The sequence below is a fragment of the Gymnoscopelus braueri genome, assembly GCF_963280865.1.
Source record: "Gymnoscopelus braueri genome assembly, chromosome: 4".
NCBI classification, from domain to species: Eukaryota; Metazoa; Chordata; class Actinopteri; order Myctophiformes; family Myctophidae; genus Gymnoscopelus; species Gymnoscopelus braueri.
Window position 1 is genome coordinate 12193369 of NC_137605.1, and position 20740 is coordinate 12214108.

General features: G+C 42.0%; 1 protein-coding gene across 1 annotated transcript; it reads right to left on the reverse strand.

The window, feature by feature from the left end:
• Positions 1-906: 906 nt before the first annotated feature.
• Positions 907-20656, reverse strand: LOC308083432 (uncharacterized protein; the record flags this gene model as incomplete). The annotated part of the gene is made up of 6 exons (XM_080425747.1): positions 907-973; positions 18008-18176; positions 18363-18629; positions 18937-19082; positions 19706-19890; positions 20102-20656. 6 exons carry the CDS (start codon positions 20654-20656, stop codon positions 907-909), a joined length of 1389 nt encoding a protein of 462 aa, XP_080281873.1.
• Positions 20657-20740: the final 84 nt, after the last annotated feature.

Genomic DNA, 20740 nt, shown 5'->3' on the forward strand with positions numbered 1-20740 from the left:
ACAAGGCTAGAAGTGGACTGGTGAGGGAGACAATGCTTTCTCCCTCGTTGTGGAACATTGCAGGAGATTGTTACAGTCAACTAAAAGACAAGGTTTCCAGCTTTCCATCTTTTCTCTTCATTAAGAAGGATATGAATATGTCATCAGTCAGTTTGCACCCACTGATGCCATATTTCGCAGACTGTTTTACCGTGCTGCATCACTTATGAGAAATCCAAACCACTTCAATACAACAGACATTGTGTAACCTTTCTTGTCAACTGTTTCCTCACTTTTGGAGGATAATGCAATTTCTCTTTCATTCTCGTTCCATGTCCATCGACCCCCCCCCCCCTTTCTACTGATAGCTAAATGTAAACAATGGGTCTCAGTACGAAATGCGGGCGTGTATTTTGACATGCATTATTCACTGATGCTGTGAGTAAAACTGGGAAACTTAGATTTGTTTGTATCCGTGTGACTGTATTATTGATAATTCCCAAACTATCCAAAAAGAAGGTTGATGGTCTCTAGGTCATTTTACGGCAAATACACTCTCTCTCTCTCTCTCGCTCTCTCGCTCTCTCTGTAATTAGCTATAGAGGAGTGTCGTAGCCTGGAATCCAGACCGACTCGTTACGTTCATCTTTTTGATCTTTTCAGGCGGAGTGAAGAAATATCTAAAAGATGAAGTCAGTGTGGATTCCATGCCATAGGACTGTGGGGACATTTTAAAGTAAATTCCTATCCTCTCTCCCCCTCCCTCCCTCCCTCACTACCTCCCTACAGCTAGAGTTGTCACCCATTGTGGAGAAATAAGGGAACTGAATGAGGCCCTTCTGTTGCTCAACCATAAGCCTTCACAATGCACTCACTGGGTTCAAGGTTCAGAGGTCAACCTTTCAAAGCAAGAGCCATGCATCATCGTCAGACTGACAGGACGGTGCTCTCCTGGTCCAAACCTTTCACATCATCCACAAAAATGTGGAATGCCCTGCCAAAAGGAGGAAAGGAGTGTTAAACTCACAATTTAGGAATGTTTGCAATTCCAAACTGGCCCCTCTCAAAGTCTTAACCTTTCCCACCCCCCACTAGACAGAATTACTGTCATTTTATGTGCCTGAGAAACCCAACTGGACATTCTGGTCTTACGTTGTCGCAATAATCTATGGCATTTCTGTCATTCTGCCCTGAGGCAGACATCCAAATAGACAGGAGACAGACTGTCAACGGACACTCAGTACAGCTGATATATGGACAGATACCTCCCCAACTACTTCTTAAAATGACCCTGTTATGGCTCTGTGGGTCTCCATAGCTCACCTGTGTGTCCTCCTGTGTGTCATCCGGTCTTCACTGTCCTAAATCCCAACGTAGGACTGTGTATACGTTGGAGTTTTGCTACTAAATAAGCAACGAGAAAAAAAGAAAGAAAGAAATATACATTTTCTATTTTGACCTGGACTAGGCTATTCGTTTTTGTATCCATATAAACAAGCAGCATCAATTTTCAATGTTGAATTTTCACTTTCATATCGAACATTGAAATAAGTAATGTTCTAAAATTGCACTATGGGAATTCTTTGACAAAAAACAATCCATTTGAGTTGGAGCTGTTGCCCTGTACGTGTCTCGTCTCACTGATGGTTATGTTGTCTGTTGATGAAAAAGATGCTACGTGTATCATCATATAATATCTTCCTTTATTTATATCGGCCTAACTCTACTCTGCTGATTCATCCTGCCTTATTGCCTATGTTCTCAGCTTATCAGAATGCTTAGGTCAAAAAGTTGACCTAATACCAGTCAAAACACATGCATTCCAAGTCATTTTGGAATGTAACAAGCAAGCTGATGACATAGCAATAAAGCACAATGAAGCAGCAAAACAATTACTTGGGTAATTGTGCTATGAGGCTAACGATATGGCCTTAAAAAACATATACAGTAATGGACCTGGACAGTAAAATAATGTCACTATGAGAACACAGTAATTAACATAATGTCACTATAATAACATACAGTAATTGACCTGTGTAGGGTTGCATCACCAGAACGTAGGTTACTACTAGTTAGTTTGTAACTATAAGTACTACATTCTGTTGCACCTCGACTGTTTATGGCAATACCTTAACTAGTAGTTTGTAGACTGTTCTTAACCCAACGGATCCGGGGACGCATCTCTGTCATTTTAGATTTCTTTGGCTATTCAGAAATAGCAGATCTACAAGCTCGTAGCGCGGCACTCGGCACGCTATGAGCTTGTAGATCTGCTATTTTTGAATAGCCAAAGAAATCTAAAAATGACAGATTCTTTCCCGGTTTAAATGGGTTAAAGTAATCTACAGTTGCGTAAAATGACGTCAGAGCTCCCGGATCCAATGAACACGAGTGGTTTCTACACTAAGGAAGTAAAACTTGTATTGACAGTTTGGGTTGCTGGACTGGGACTCCAAATATTGATGAAATGTCTTTCTTTTCATTTTTGCATTCATTGTTTTGCTTGTTTTGTCTCTGTATGTTTCATTGTTATTCCATGTTATGTAGGCCTATGGTGTTTTTGAGATACAAATGGAAATTAAATATATATTAACCGTATTACCTCAAATACACCACTGGCCTGGGTGTGGTGGCTCTGGAAACCTTGTTCTTCTTTCAACACTTTGAACATGATTGTGTTCTTGTCCAGACTGTTTAGTTAACTCTACAGTTTAAACAGTGTTTAAACTGAACCCAAAGAACCTTCTGTCCTCCATGTCTCTGTGTGTGTGAGTGTGTGTGTGTGTGTGTGTGTGTGTGTGTGTGTGTGTGTGTGTGTGTGTTGTGGGGGGGGGCGTGCGTGCGTGCGGGCGTGTCTGCTCTCTCTCGCTCTCGCTCTCGCGCGCTCTCTCTCTCTCTCTCTCTCCTTATTAGTGTGGTCAACCAGACTGTTGTTTTCCTCCAAGGCCCTAGCAGTTTATTTTGGACCACATCTCCTCCCACAGTTTATTTTTCCCAATTTAGGGCCATATGTCAAAATGACCGGCTTCACCGGGAATCGTGTGCTTGTATTTTGCTAAGAGATTGGTTACATAGTTTAATTGATATTGATTTATTATTACATTTAATTACATTTCCCCATCCACTTTAATGGGAAAAGGAAAAAACTCCCATTCAAGTATTTATTTCTCAGAAACCGTAAGGGCTAGAGTTTCAAGACTTGGAGGGGTGGGAGGGGTGGTTCATGATTTAGTCCAAAATTATTAAAAAAAGAATTACACCAGTCGGCCTCATGGTGGCGCTATAACAGCCCACTTTACGTTTTGGCCTATAACTCTTGAACCGTAGGTCGTAAAATAAAAATCAGGATAGATTTTCCGCCATTTTGAATTTTCTTCAAAACACACTTTTAGCTCCTCCTCCCACATATTCTGTCCAAATTTCCTACGTCAAAAATCGGTACACATGATCTCTGGGCCCATGCGATAAACATATCCAAACGGCATTTTGATAGTCCTTACCGTTCGTCCGTAAATGGCTTATAAAGTTAGTGGGAGGGGCCCGTTTTACCAAAAATGCCAGAAATCACGAAGTATTTTTGTCTCGGAAACCGTAAGGGCTAGAGTTAAAAAACTTGGAGGGAAGGTTCATAGTTTATTGCCAAATTATTGAAAAAAATAATTACACCAGTCGGCCACATGGTGGCGCTATAACAGCCCACTTTACGTTTTGGCCTATAACTCTTGAACCGTAGGTCGTAAAATAAAAATCAGGATAGATTTTCCGCCATTTTGAATTTTCTTCAAAACACACTTTTAGCTCCTCCTCCCACATATTCTGTCCAAATTTCCTACGTCAAAAATCGGTACACATGATCTCTGGGCCCATGCGATAAATATATCCAAACGGCATTTTGATAGTCCTTACCGTTCGTCCGTAAATGGCTTCCAAAGTTAGTGGGAGGGGCCCGTTTTACCAAAAATGCCAGAAATCACGAAGTATTTTTGTCTCGGAAACCGTAAGGGCTAGAGTTAAAAAACTTGGAGGGAAGGTTCATAGTTTATTGCCAAATTATTGAAAAAAATAATTACACCAGTCGGCCACATGGTGGCGCTATAACAGCCCACTTTACCTTTTGGCCTATAACTTTTGAACCGTAGGTCGTAGAATCAAAAAATCTTTACTCATGGATTTCTTCGGTCATGACGCAACTCCCCATATAGGCCACGCCCATTTGCGTCTGGATATATTTTCCGCCATTTTGAACAGCGTTTCGATAGTCTTTACCGTTCGTCCGTAATTGGATTCCAAAGTTAGTGGGAGGGGCCCGTTTTACCAAAAATGCTAGAAATCACGAACAAAACGTCCAATTGATCCCAAATTGTAATCACATGTTGAGGGTGGTTTACTCAACGAATCCCCAAGAGCATTTCCACTTTGATCCATAGGGGGCGCCACAAATGCACAAAACGTAACCGTTCGATGCAAAAACATGATTTTTGGGGGGATCAATCCTCTCAAAATAAAACGCGAGTGATCTCAGGAGTGACTTGACAATAATATTGGCCCGTTACATTTGTGGGAGGGGCCTATTTCTTTAGTGGGAGGGGCCTATTTCCTAAAATCAAAACGGCACGTATCAAAAAGGCAGGATCCGATCGGCACCCGATTCGAATGGCATGTCGCGCGGCCTCCGACGGTATTCCTCCAGGCGTATTCCTTGAGTCCCGGCGGCCGCGACCCGCAACCGGCGTCGGCGCAACCACACTTTGCAATTTCCCAGAATTGCGACGTGTCTAGTTGTTATTGATAATCAGCATGAAAAAGGAAGATGGGAATCAAATTGTTGTTTCATAATCATAAATGACTACTAGTTATATTTGGCTGTGATGCAGCTCAGCTGGGCTCTAGATTGGTGGGTTAGCCTGCTTGCTTGCTAATGGGCAATATAACACTGTGATGCATAACACAATAAAACTACTACAAGATATTTGCCAGATCAAGTTACAAAACAAATGTAGATGATTTAAACCAGTGGTTCTCAACCTTTTCAGGCCACGACCCCCCAAAATAATCATATTTGAACTGGGGACCCCCCACCCTGATAAGCACTTGGAACGTAAGAGTTGAGGCATTACATTTTCTTTGACTCTGTTCCACAGATAAACATTGTGAAAATAGCAGATCTACAAGATATTTGTTCACAATCTTTATCTCTTTCTTATATTATTTGACAATTTGGCCAATGTTTAACCAGCTTTTATAGAATAGTTTGTTGATTACTATTGATGCAGTAATGGTCTTTTTTTTTTTTTTTTTTTAGGTATTAAAAAGGTCTTAAAAGTCCTTAAATTGTCACCTTACTGTCATCTGGGGACCCCCAGAATCTTTCCCGACCAACAGGTTGCGAACCACTGATTTAAACCATACCAGATTAAAATTATTATCTCCACCAGGCATAAGAGTGTTTATAATGGACAGTGGACACAGTGATAATGGATCAAAGTTTGCAATGCTCAGCATTAGGCTATGTGCAGCAGACAGTGTTAAATGTAGGCTAACAAAATAAAACAAAACTATACAAATAGGTTCAAATGGGCATTATAGTTACACACATTGATTTGAACATGTGTCTTTCACTGATACAAAGTATTTTAAAGTATAAAAACACTATAATATACTTTATTTCACAACTGTCTGTAGTGTTAATATACAGTAAAATCATGTTGTCTAATGTATCTAAATGTTAACCACAGCACATAAAGATATATTTTAGGGGAAAACTGATAAGCCAGTAGAAGCTGATGTTCAACCTGATACAGGACATGAGCTGTCTGTCTGTCTGTCTGTCTGTATGTCTGTCGTCCGTCCATAATTCTGTCCATCTGTCGAGCAGCATAAGTTAGAGAAGTTAGTTAAGAACATATTTCCTTCATTTCTTAATGAATTTTAATGAATTAATGAAGCAATATTACATCAGAGGGTGTGCATTACCTTGAGTATTGACAACAGTGATGAGGTCAGGAAATAAGCCATTGTGCTTTTATGAGCGATCTAGTTTAGAGGACCTTGTATTGTGAATTGTACTTCCATGTACTGTTACCATGTCTTTTCTAAATAAAGTATTCAATCAATCAAAAAGGAGGCAGAGCCTTGTTGAAGAATGATGTGGATCTATAGTGTGTCTGTTGTGTTGTTGTTGTGGTTGTGGTTGTTGTTGTTGTTGAAGATTGCTAGTTGTGACATGGTGACTGTATTAATTCATATGATTGGCTCGGTGGAAACACTTCTGTCTATGTAGGCCTTTTCCTCACAGCCTTTTTATTTATTTCTATTTCTTTCTTTTCGGTGAGCTCTATTTTTCTTTTCGATTTGGTGGATTTTAAAACTGCACAAATAATTTACAAAGCAACTGTGCTGTTCCTGCCAAAGTGTATGCTGAACTTCAGCTCAACAGCGAGCTAAACTCCACTTCCCATAACAATAATGACAGAATCGTGACGTTGGACTTGTTCTTTTTACTGAAGATTCCATAGGTTTTCTTCCAGAGATTTACAGGTAACATTTCCACAACGGTAGCTACCAAAGACAGATGTAAAAGTTGCCGGACCCATGCTCAGCACCTGCCAGCAAATGCTACCGGCTTAAGTAAATCGTTGATGAACAGAGCTAAATCAGGTTGTGTGCATCAGCAAGGGCTTGTGTTGTCTTGTTGCTGCTTATTCTGGGTTGCTGTTGGAGGCGGAGCTGTGTGTGTGTGTGTGTGTGTGTGTGTGTGTGTGTGTGTGTGTGTGTGTGTGTGTGTGTGTGTGTGTGTGTGTGTGTGTGTATGAGGAGTCAAGCCAATAGTTTTTTTGATGGCGACAACCACACTTTTATTCCTTGTTTCTTGATTTTACCTCAGTTGTTTCTTGATTTAAAAAAAAGTCATATTTTTTGGATGCCACTGCACGTCCCCAATAGCACCTCCCCGCGACCCCACTTTGGGTCGCGACCCATAGTTTGAGAACTGCTGCTATAGACACTTCCAGCCTCACTTTTCAGGTCCCGTCATACGCAGGCGGTGCCAGAAATCGGGTCATTATGCCAGGGGGTGTGCTATCCCTCCGGTTGGTCCAGCGAGCCAGCAGCCAACCCTTAGAACACTCATTGCATTTTGATTCTAATTTATAGCACTTTGTAGGTTCTCACCCGATCTCGTGGAGTTGCAAAAATTACACTTTTTCTGCCAGAACTTTCATATTGTTTTCATAATATGACAACAGCTGACCCTCACCCCATAGCCTCAAGCAAACTCTGCAACATTCTCCACTAACAGGCAGCCCATTCCTCCTGCATTATGTGCAATTTAGAAACGGGTGTTACCTGACCTGTACACAGGACGCTAAGATTTACAACAAGCGCTTCCCAACTCGAACACATAATAAAATTCATGGCTGCTCTGAGTTTAGTGACAGAAAGTTAAATGCTCATATCATGACAGCGGTGGATTGTTTTGAAACAAGTCTTGACAGAGACAAAGGATAATCCTACATGCAGACATGCAAAAGTGTCACTTTTGTTGTAACTGTAGAAACATTTAACTAATGAGGCCTAATTGTTATTGATAATCAGCACGAAAAAGGAAGATGGGAATCAAATTGTTGTTTCATAATCATAAATGACTACTAGTTATATTTGGCTGTGATGCAGCTCAGCTACTTGGGCTCTAGATTGGTGGGTTAGCCTGCTTGCTTGCTAATGGGCAATATAACACTGTGATGCATAACACAATAAAACTACTACAAGATATTTGCCAGATCAAGTTACAAAACAAATGTAGATGATTTAAACCAGTGGTTCTCAACCTTTTCAGGCCACAACCCCCCAAAATAATCATATTTGAACTGGGGACCCCCCACCCTGATAAGCACTTGGAACGTAAGAGTTGAGGCATTACATTTTCTTTGACTCTGTTCCACAGATAAACATTGTGAAAATAGCAGATCTACAAGATATTTGTTCACAATCTTTATCTCTTTCTTATATTATTTGACAATTTGGCCAATGTTTAACCAGCTTTTATAGAATAGTTTGTTGATTACTATTGATGCAGTAATGGTCTTTTTTCTTTTAGGTATTAAAAAGGTCTTAAAAGTCCTTAAATTGTCACTTTACTGTCATCTGGGGACCCCCTAGAATCTTTCCCGACCAACAGGTTGCGAACCACTGATTTAAACCATACCAGATTAAAATTATTATCTCCACCAGGCATAAGAGTGTTTATAATGGACAGTGGACACAGTGATAATGGATCAAAGTTTGCAATGCTCAGCATTAGGCTATGTGCAGCAGACAGTGTTAAATGTAGGCTAACAAAATAAAACAAAACTATACAAATAGGTTCAAATGGGCATTATAGTTACACACATTGATTGAACATGTGTCTTTCACTGATAAAAAGTATTTTAAAGTATAAAAACACTATAATATACTTTATTTCACAACTGTCTGTAGTGTTAATATACAGTAAAATCATGTTGTCTAATGTATCTAAATGTTAACCACAGCACATAAAGATATATTTTAGGGGAAAACTGATAAGCCAGTAGAAGCTGATGTTCAACCTGATACAGGACATGAGCTGTCTGTCTGTCTGTCTGTCTGTATGTCTGTCGTCCGTCCATAATTCTGTCCATCTGTCGAGCAGCATAAGTTAGAGAAGTAAGTTAAGAACATATTTCCTTCATTTCTTAATGAATTTTAATGAATTAAAGAAGCAATATTACATCAGAGGGTGTGCATTACCTTGAGTATTGACACAAAAGTGATGAGGTCAGGAAATAAGCCATTGTGCTTTTATGAGCGATCTAGTTTAGAGGACCTTGTATTGTGACTGTGTACTTCCATGTACTGTTACCATGTCTTTTCTAAATAAAGTATTCAATCAATCAAAAAGGAGGCAGAGCCTTGTTGAAGAATGATGTGGATCTATATGTGTGTTGTTGTTGTGGTTGTGGTTGTGGTTGTTGTTGTTGAAGATTGCTAGTTGTGACATGGTGACTGTATTAATTCATATGATTGGCTCGGTGGAAACACTTCTGTCTATGTAGGCCTTTTCCTCACAGCCTTTTTATTTATTTCTATTTCTTTCTTTTCGGTGAGCTCTATTTTTCTTTTCGATTTGGTGGATTTTAAAACTGCACAAATAATTTACAAAGCAACTGTGCTGTTCCTGCCAAAGTGTATGCTGAACTTCAGCTCAACAGCGAGCTAAACTCCACTTCCCATAACAATAATGACAGAATCGTGACGTTGGACTTGTTCTTTTTACTGAAGATTCCTCATCATTACAGGTCATGGAGTAAAAACTGGAAACAAAAGTAACATACAATGTATCATGAGATGTTGTCCTGTTCTATTTACAGTGGCTTGTAAATACAATCATTTTTTAATACAAAATAACCATTAACTGCCATTTTTAACATTAACTTATTGTCTTAGTTAAGCATACATGAAATTACCACAACAACATGAAATTATAGCTTCCACATGAACTCTAACTTACAGCATTGCCTCCTGGGGAAGGGGGACAGGTCCCCACTTAGAAACACCCCCACTTAGAAACATCCCCACTTAGAAACACGGACCCACCCCCACTTAGAAACATCCCCACTTAGAAACACGGACCCCCCCACACTTAGAAACACGGACCCCCCCCACACTTAGAAACACGGACCCCCCCCACACTTAGAAACACGGACCCCCCCCACACTTAGAAACACGGACCCCCCCACACTTAGAAACACGGACCCCCCCCACACTTAGAAACACGGACCCCCCATCATGCTATTTTATTGTTACAATCCCCACTTAGAAACACGGACCCCCCCCCACACTTAGAAACACGGACCCCCCCCACACTTAGAAACACGGACCCCCCCCACACTTAGAAACACGGACCCCCCATCATGCTATTTTATTGTTACAATCCCCACTTAGAAACACGGACCCCCCCCACACTTAGAAACACGGACCCCCCCCACACTTAGAAACACGGACCCCCCATCATGCTATTTTATTGTTACAATCCCCACTTAGAAACACGGACCCCCCCCACACTTAGAAACACGGACCCCCCCCACACTTAGAAACACGGACCCCCCCCACACTTAGAAACACGGACCCCCCATCATGCTATTTTATTGTTACAATCCCCACTTAGAAACACGGACCCCCCCCACACTTAGAAACACGGACCCCCCCATCATGCTATTTTATTGTTACAATCCCCACTTAGAAACACGGACCCCCCCCACACTTAGAAACACGGACCCCCCCCACACTTAGAAACACGGACCCCCCCCACACTTAGAAACACGGACCCCCCATCATGCTATTTTATTGTTACAATCTCCACTTAGAAACACGGACCCCCCCACACTTAGAAACACGGACCCCCCCCACACTTAGAAACACGGACCCCCCCCACACTTAGAAACACGGACCCCCCCCACACTTAGAAACACGGACCCCCCCCACACTTAGAAACACGGACCCCCCCCACACTTAGAAACACGGACCCCCCCCACACTTAGAAACACGGACCCCCCCCACACTTAGAAACACGGACCCCCCCCACACTTAGAAACACGGACCCCCCCCACACTTAGAAACACGGACCCCCCCATCATGCTATTTTATTGTTACAATCCCCACTTAGAAACACGGACCCCCCCACACTTAGAAACACGGACCCCCCCCACACTTAGAAACACGGACCCCCCCATCATGCTATTTTATTGTTACAATCCCCACTTAGAAACACGGACCCCCCCCACACTTAGAAACACGGACCCCCCCATCATGCTATTTTATTGTTACAATCTCCACTTAGAAACACGGACCCCCCCCCACACTTAGAAACACGGACCCCCCCCACACTTAGAAACACGGACCCCCCCCACACTTAGAAACACGGACCCCCCCCACACTTAGAAACACGGACCCCCCCCACACTTAGAAACACGGACCCCCCCCACACTTAGAAACACGGACCCCCCCCACACTTAGAAACACGGACCCCCCCCACACTTAGAAACACGGACCCCCCCATCATGCTATTTTATTGTTACAATCTCCACTTAGAAACACGGACCCCCCCACACTTAGAAACACGGACCCCCCCCCACACTTAGAAACACGGACCCCCCCCACACTTAGAAACACGGACCCCCCCCACACTTAGAAACACGGACCCCCCCCACACTTAGAAACACGGACCCCCCCACACTTAGAAACACGGACCCCCCCCACACTTAGAAACACGGACCCCCCCCACACTTAGAAACACGGACCCCCCCCCACACTTAGAAACACGGACCCCCCCCATCATGCTATTTTATTGTTACAATCCCCACTTAGAAACACGGACCCCCCCCACACTTAGAAACACGGACCCCCCCCACACTTAGAAACACGGACCCCCCCCACACTTAGAAACACGGACCCCCCCCACACTTAGAAACACGGACCCCCCCATCATGCTATTTTATTGTTACAATCCCCACTTAGAAACACGGACCCCCCCCCACACTTAGAAACACGGACCCCCCCCACACTTAGAAACACGGACCCCCCCCACACTTAGAAACACGGACCCCCCCCACACTTAGAAACACGGACCCCCCCATCATGCTATTTTATTGTTACAATCCCCACTTAGAAACACGGACCCCCCCCACACTTAGAAACACGGACCCCCCCCACACTTAGAAACACGGACCCCCCCATCATGCTATTTTATTGTTACAATCTCCACTTAGAAACACGGACCCCCCCCACACTTAGAAACACGGACCCCCCCCACACTTAGAAACACGGACCCCCCCCACACTTAGAAACACGGACCCCCCCCACACTTAGAAACACGGACCCCCCATCATGCTATTTTATTGTTACAATCTCCACTTAGAAACACGGACCCCCCCCACACTTAGAAACACGGACCCCCCCACACTTAGAAACACGGACCCCCCCCACACTTAGAAACACGGACCCCCCCATCATGCTATTTTATTGTTACAATCCCCACTTAGAAACACGGACCCCCCCCCACACTTAGAAACACGGACCCCCCCCACACTTAGAAACACGGACCCCCCCCCACACTTAGAAACACGGACCCCCCCATCATGCTATTTTATTGTTACAATCCCCACTTAGAAACACGGACCCCCCCCACACTTAGAAACACGGACCCCCCCCACACTTAGAAACACGGACCCCCCCATCATGCTATTTTATTGTTACAATCCCCACTTAGAAACACGGACCCCCCCCACACTTAGAAACACGGACCCCCCCATCATGCTATTTTATTGTTACAATTATTATTATTATTATTACCCTTATTATTACCCTTATTATTATTATTATTATTATTATTATCATCATTATCATTGTTATTGTTATTATTATGTCATGCTATTTTATTATTAATATATATTATTATTATTATTACCCTTATGACAATTATTATTATTATTATTATTATTATTATTACCCTTAATATATATTATTATTATTATTATTATTATTATTACCCTTATGACTATTATTATTATTATTATTATTATTATTATTATTATTATTATTATTATTATGTTGTCCTTTCCTTCTCTTGCGTAACGGTCGGGATCTCTGTGAGCGCAGCCTGTAGTCTATGGAGACAATATCCAACACTTCACCACGGTTAACCAGTGGTTTTCAACCTTTTCAGGCCCTGACCCCCCAAAAATGATAGTATTTGAACTGGAGACCCCCTTTTTCTTTTTTTTTTGCTGGGGCTGCAGGGCGCAGCGTGGCACAAAATCCAAAGGCTCCCTCTCTCTAATTCTCAACAAATGTCTGTGATTATAATTGTCCTACAATCTGCAGAAGGGAGACGGTTAATTCCTTGTGTCATTTGCGTTTATATGATAGTCTATTCAAAGAAGACACTTGAGCGTCCATAAGATCGCACAGCTGTCCAGTCTGGACTAATATCAAACCAAACGAGGCTGTGCGTAAATACTGCAGTTATTATAACAGCGCAGCAAGAAATAAACGATTAACGTGCATGAGAATGTGCCATTGGTAGCACAATGCAAATCCTCAAAGAAAATGCGTCTTCCTAATAGATACATTTGGATTGGATATCTCACAATATGATAATGGTAACAATATGCGGGGATTCGCTGTCCACCGAGGAACAAGAGCAAGAGGCGTGCAGAAGAGGAGCTTTAGTAAAAAGGCACTTTTCCTGCCGTGTGCCAGCCACGCTCTACGTCATCGTAGAAGCAGCTAAACCTACAGGGTCTGTGCGCATCTTTGGGGCGCTACATACACAATATTCCGCTCATCTCTTCAGTACAAAAGGACTCCCAACATTAGTGGGTTCAACCCATTCAAAAGGTGCCCACATATCCAAATTAACCCTATACCTTCAGCTTCAGAACGATTTGCAGAGTGGGGGAAAAGTTTTGCTTTAGAAAATATTCAATGAATGAATGAAGAAATACTCTGTTACAATAATGTCCGGTATCAATAGAGGACTTTACTGTTCCTGTTCCACACAAAAAAACAACAACAACAGGTTCTTCTATATACAATATTTTGAGGAAAAAATAAGAAAAAGAAAATAAAAAGAGCTACAAGCTCACAATGCTCACAATGTACAATAGTACAATATTTTCCTCAGATGTAGTGGCATAGAAATAAAAGTAGTCCTACCTATGAAACAGAAAAATATCCTACAGTGAAACAAACAAAAAAAAGAATCAAAGCACTTTGGCTTGGTCAATATGTCAGGATACATGTACTCGAAAGACAGACAGACAGACAGACAGACAGACAGACAGACAGACAGACAGACAGACAGACAGACAGACAGACAGACAGACAGACAGACAGACTACACAAAGTTGTGGATGCAGTGCTGGACTGCATTCCAGTACTGGTCCAGCGTTTTCTGTCCACGGCGGTACTGGCGCCGGAGAATCTTAAGCCTGTTGGAGGAAATCATTTGTTCATTAATATTAGTAATAATACATCAATATAGTAGCATTAATACATTTTAATAGGTAACACGTTTTTGTTGTGCACAATACGTTCTATAATAACTAGCTCCATTAAGAACCTCTCACTCCGCTATACAGCTCCAAGATGATAGCGGAGTGAGAGGTTCTTAATGGAGCTATATAATAACAATCGTCACCCCCCTGCTCCCTAAGCTGAGTTTAGGCCAGAGCCTCAACCTGCTCATTGGATCCCATGCCATGCAACAGCCTTTTATTATTTATTTGTTCTTAGTATTAACTATTTTGGCTTCTCTCCCATCCACAATCAATAACATAGTCCTTCACGTTGGTGTAAATGACAGACACTCCGTTGAAACAAAAACAAACTTTAAAAACATCCTTGATATCCTCCTTAGCTGTGGTAAACAGATCTTTATCTCTGGCCCTATTCCACTGCTGCGCAAAGGGGAGGGGCGCTTTGCTCGACTACTGGATGTGCACTATTGGCTCCAGTCAGTCTGTTCCTCTTGCAACATTAATTATATTCATAATTTTCATTTGTTTTGGGCTCGTCCAACCTTTTATGCTCAAGATGGGTTGCATCCGAGTGTTTTAGGAAACAAATCACTTTCATTTCATTTGCAACGCACACTGGACGCTCATACTACAACTTGACTGGTCCCGCATAGAAATATGTCCGTGTCAAACATGGTCATCACCGGTCACACAGTCTGTTCCGCCACAGTGCACCGTCCCCATGCAGCACCTGCCCCCTTGTGGCCAGGTGGTCAAACTGCCATTAGAATTATCTCCATTACGCGGCTGCCTCGTCATATTTCAAGACCACGGGGGGTCACAGTGAATAACATTATTTATATAAAGGCTGCTCCTAAAATTACTCCCTCTGCTCTTATTTGTAATATAAATTGCATCGATTTAAAGACTGCACAAGAGCTGCAAGCTTGTGACGGCTTAAAATGTATTCATTTAAATATTAGAAGCTTGCCTATAAAACTTGATTTTGTTAATATTTTGATTAAAGGGGGTTCCCCTGATGTGTTTGTGTTGTCAGAGACCTGGCTGACCGAGCTAACACAAGACGCTGATATTGCCATAAGTGGCTATAATCTATTTAGAATTGATAGGAAATCAAGAGCTGGTGGGGTAGTCATTTTAGTCAGGGAACATTTTGCTGCACATGTCCTTGAAATGTCATCTATATCTAAACGTTGTGAATATATTGTCTTAGATATTTGTCTGGGTGGTGATATTCACTGTACGGTTATTGGTGTTTATCGCCCCCCTTCAGCACCAGTTTTGGCTCTGGAGGAATTTGGGATGTTGCTATCCAAATATGTATCCTCTGAGGTTCTGGTTCTGGGTGACTTGAACTTGGATTGGCTCTCAAATAACTCTTCCCGTTTAAAACAGCTATGCACAGACTTAAATCTAACTCAGCTCATCCAACATCCTACCAGACCTAACATAAATAACCCCTCTAGATCCACTCTGATTGACCTAGCTTTAACAAACAGACCAGCCAAATACCCTTATAGCGGGGTTTTAGCTCAAGGAGTCAGTGACCATTGCCCCATAGTTTGTGTTAGAGTAGCTAAAGCGGATAAAACAAAGGGGCGGATGATCAATAAACGCAATTTTAAAGTTTTTACGGAACAGGGTTTTTTACATGATTTATTTTATTCTGATTTAAACAGTGTAATGTCATCTCAAGATCCTGACTTAGCTCTTAATTTATTCTCTACTAATTTTAATACTGTTACTGAGAAACATGCCCCCTACAAGAATCTTAGAGTGAAAAATAGATCGAGTCCCTGGTTCTCAGCGGATCTCAAAGAGGCCCTCCGCCACAGAGATGTGGCCTGGTCAAAGGCCAGAAATTCTGGTGAACCAACTGACTGGCTATCCTTCAGAATTTTGAGAAATAAAGGTATAAGTATGGTCAGAAAGGCTAAATCTGATTTTTATTTAGCTAGTTTTAACAAGGCACAAGGAAATGTGTCCAGTTTCTGGAAGGTCGTAAAATCTTTAAAAGCTAGGCCTGCCTCCTCTCTCCCGACACAGATTAGCAGTGAAAGTGGGGTTGTTTTAAATAAATCTGATATCTGTAATGTTTTTAACAATCATTTTATATTATCTGGCAATCTATTTGATAGACAACCTGTCAGTCTGGCGCCATTAGATCAGGGCAGGGATTCAGTCACTGACAACTCACTCAATTTGTCCCCTCCCTGCTTTTCATTTAGACCAGTGACACACTCAGAAGTTTTAACTGCACTTTCTCAAATATGCACTAAGAAATCTAAGGGTGCAGATGATCTTAGCCCATATCTACTGCGTCTTAGTGCTTTTATAATTGCTGCACCACTTGTCCACATTTTTAATTTATCACTTACCTTAGGTGCAATTCCCACAGTCTGGAAAGAAGCTCAGGTTATCCCACTTCATAAAGGTGGTGATAAATCTGATTTAAATAATTACCGCCCAATCTCAAAATTATGCTGTCTAGCAAAAATCCTTGAATCCCTGGTCAGTTCCCAGTTACGTTCTTTTCTGAATACACATAACATACTCCAACCCCAACAGTCAGGATTCAGACCAGGTCATAGTACGGTGACAGCTACAACACTTATCACAAATAACATACTAACTACTCTAGATAATCACCATCACTGTGCAGCCATTTTTATTGATCTTTCTAAAGCGTTTGACACTGTGGACCATTACATTTTATTACAGAAGCTAGCCTCCATTGGCTTGGATAATTGCTCTGTCAGATGGTTTTCCAACTATCTGACGGGTAGAACTCAAGCCGTTGTTGCAGATGGTTTTAGTTCCAGTTCCTTGGCAATTGGGAAAGGTGTCCCGCAGGGTTCAATTTTGGGCCCCCTTTTATTCACTCTGTATGTGAATAATATTGCACTCCCTTCTCCGCACTGGGATGTCCATTTCTACGCAGATGACACTATTTTATACAGTAATGGCCCTACATTGGAAGTGGCCACTGCAAATTTGCAGACCGCCTTCAATAGGTTTCAACAGGCTCTAATTGACCTCAAGCTTGTTTTAAACTCTAATAAAACAAAATGCATGGTTTTTACTAGGTCTCCAGATTTAAATCCCTTTACGGGTATTTATACTCTGAAAGGTGAACTAATTGAGCTGGTCACTTCTTATAAGTACCTGGGCATTTGGCTAGATGCCAAGTTCTCATTTAAGGTTCATATTGAGAACCTAATTAAAAAACTAAGAGGACAAATAGGTTTCCTTTATAGAAACAGGTCATGCTTTTCTTTTTCCAGCAGAAAGACTATAATACAATCTGTAATAATGTCTGTTTTTGACTATGGGGATATATTGTATATGCATGCTTCACTCTCCACACTGAAGCCTCTTAATGCAGTCTACCACAGTGCCCTGCGTTTTATTACTGGCGATGATTATCTTACCCATCACTGTATTTTATATGATAAAGTGGGATGGCCATCTCTCACAGTACGTAGAGAGCAACATTGTATTTTATTTATTTATAAGGCCCTATGTGGAAAACTTCCTTTGTACCTATCCTCGCTTCTGAAACCTAAAGTTACAGGTCATTCAACACGTTCACAAACCCATATTAGATATACCAGTCCTCGTAAGAGCAGTGAACAAGGAAAGACTGCTTTTATGTATTATGCTCCACACAAATGGAACAAACTTCAGGATACTCTGAAACTGGTGCGATTGGTCTCAATTGAGACATTTAGGGTGCTTCTCGAGGACACACTACATAGTGATTGTACCTGCTTCATGTAACTCTATGCTTATTTGCATCTGTGACACTGTAATATGACTCAAATGTTTGTTATTGTTTTTCATTATTTATGTATTGTATTTTATATGCTGTCATCAGGGCGTCCTTGAAAAAGAGAGCTTGCTCTCAACGGGCTTCCCTGAATAAATAAAGGAAAAAGAAAGAAAAGAAAAGAAGTATGAATAAACTCTCAAACCTCTCCTCCAACCGGCGCCACTTCAGTCGCTGGGTAGGTGGTGGATCCCCACGATCAACGTGGCCACAAACGGTCTCCACCAGCCTCTGTTCATCCTTTAGTTTCCGGATGAACACCCAGATGGACGGGTGGCTCCTGTCTACCCGGACATTCCATCTGTGATGGAAACCTGAAATAATCATAGATTTATAAGAACTATATGATACATGCAGGACACATGGCACATGGCCCATTTACATTTAATTCCCACGTTGCTCAGAGATATTGAAGCAAATACAACAGATTTGGAATGAGACATTTTCAAAGATAATAATAATACTAATAATACTAATAATAAATAAATCTAAGTTCTTACCCTCCACCGCGTTGTTGCTGCGGTTGTCAGAGTTCCGGCCATGGACACACCAGACTGCCGGTGGGAACAGTGCCCGCTCCCCCACGTAGGTGTCCTCCATATATTGGATGAAGTCACCTATCGCGGGGTAGCGGCGGAGCTGGCGGCGGGTCTCTCTGTTCGTACAAAAGGCCCTGAAGTTCTGCCTCAGGATAAGGAGAGGGAGGTAGCCGGTTGACATCGCCTTCCTGAACCAGGCTCTCAGGTGCCTGTCCCGCCTGTATGGACCTGCAAAAGTTGAGTGAAGAAATAAAAGTTACTTAGACTCATTTCATAAGCACTCATAAACACTCAATTTAGTAATTTATTTTATAAAATTAAAAAAGCTTCTACCCATTAATGTATATTATTATAACAATTATAATTGTCTACACATCAGCATATTATTATGAAATTAAAATATGTATTTATGTATTTATTTATTTAACCTATACAGCACCTATACATTTTAATATTTAGTTCTTTATCCTGTGAAGAAATCACACAATTACTTTTTGTTGTGGTCTGCTAACTTAACACAGCATGCAACACTGACCTGCCAGGCCAAGGTCCTGCACCTTACGCCACATGCTCTGGCACAGGTGGAAAGAACACCCAGTGATACGCGTCTCTGGCAGCTCCTCCCTGAAGGCATTCATCATGCCCATCTCGTAGTCCGTCAGGACTTGGGCAGGGCTCCATCTTGGACATCAAGGGGGGGATGGACAGACAGACAGACAGACAGACAGACAGGTGTTAAAATATAAAAAAGCAAGGTGCAGTGACCAGTGACATATGATACAGTGAGCGTCGAGCAGTGGTGGAAAAAGTACTCAAATTATTTACGTGAAAGTACCAATACTGCAATCTAGAAATACTCTGTTACAAGTAAAAGATTAGAATTCAAAATTTACTTGAGTAAAAGTACAAAAGTATTGGCATCAAAATGTATTTAAAGTACAAAAGTAAAAGTTCTAAACTATTTGAAAATAGAAGATCTACAAGTTCACAATGTGTTGCGTGTTGTAAACTTGTAGATCTGCTATTTTCAAATAGGTATAAATTAAATAGGGCTAAAGTGGTTAATGTATGTTTCATAATATAATCATTTAGGCTATATATCTGAAAAGTAACTACTAGTAACTAATACGTTTTCAAATAATTGTAGTGGAGTAAAAGTACAATATTTGCCTCTAAGATGTAATGGAGTAGAAGTAAAAGTATTGGACACACACACACACACACACACACACACACACACACACACACACACACACACACACACACACACACACACACACACACACACACACACACACACTTACAGTTCTTCAGTGACCCGCTCGACCCTCCTCTTAACATGACGGAGGACAGAGCGGTACATATCCTCTGTCTTGCCGCTCATTAAAACCATGACGAAGGGGACGACCCTGCCCACGTAGAGGCCATGTATTGTGGCAAACTGGTAGTACGGCCTCGGACACGTCTTGAACGTGGCGTCCATGTATATCTAAAACATTCAAAATGCATTTTATTCATACTGATATAAACTAGACCTGTGTCATATTATTGCGGAAAACCCTTATTATAAATATTCAGCCCCAGCACCTTTAGCTTGATCAAGCATAGATAATCATGCATATTTAAATTAATGATCTGGCTTATTGGCGACATATCATTTCACTGACTGACACGACGTTTTATTGAAGAGGGGTTCTCACCTGGTCACATTCGCTCAGTTTCTGGACGTTCTCATCTGTCCCAAAAACCAGAAAGCCATGCTGCCTGTTGGTCTTACTGAGGAAGTCATCCCCTCCCCAGGTAACGGCCCATTCCCCCTGCACGGCGACGTCCTCTACTCTGCGGGGGATGGGAGGCATGAGCCTGGCCCGCCGTCTCTCCAGACGCGCTTTCACGGCTTCGAAGGGGGGGATGTGTTGGACCAGAGCGGTTTGGGCAACGATCTGGTCATATACCCGTTTTACGGGGATAGTTGGATCGGCTGCCACCAGGTTGAGCATCCGCTCAATTATAGCCGTGGTGGCAACCAAATCCGCCTCTCCCGCGTGGTCATGTTCACCCGGCGGCCTTAAGATGATGATGGCTGGGTCATCTGCCTGCACATCCAGCCACCGTGTGTGCATGGTCACGTTGCACCCAGGGTGGGCACAACGCCAATAAATCTTTTCTGGGGTGGACTTATTCCGCAGATAACGGAACGGATCCATCACGAGGGCTTTCCCTCCTCGACTGTTGGCGACTTGAATATAAGCCATGTTTGGTAAGAAAGAATTATCACCTGGTGGGACTTTATTTTATAGAGGTAAACTTGATTGATTACCATGTGCTTCCAATACATT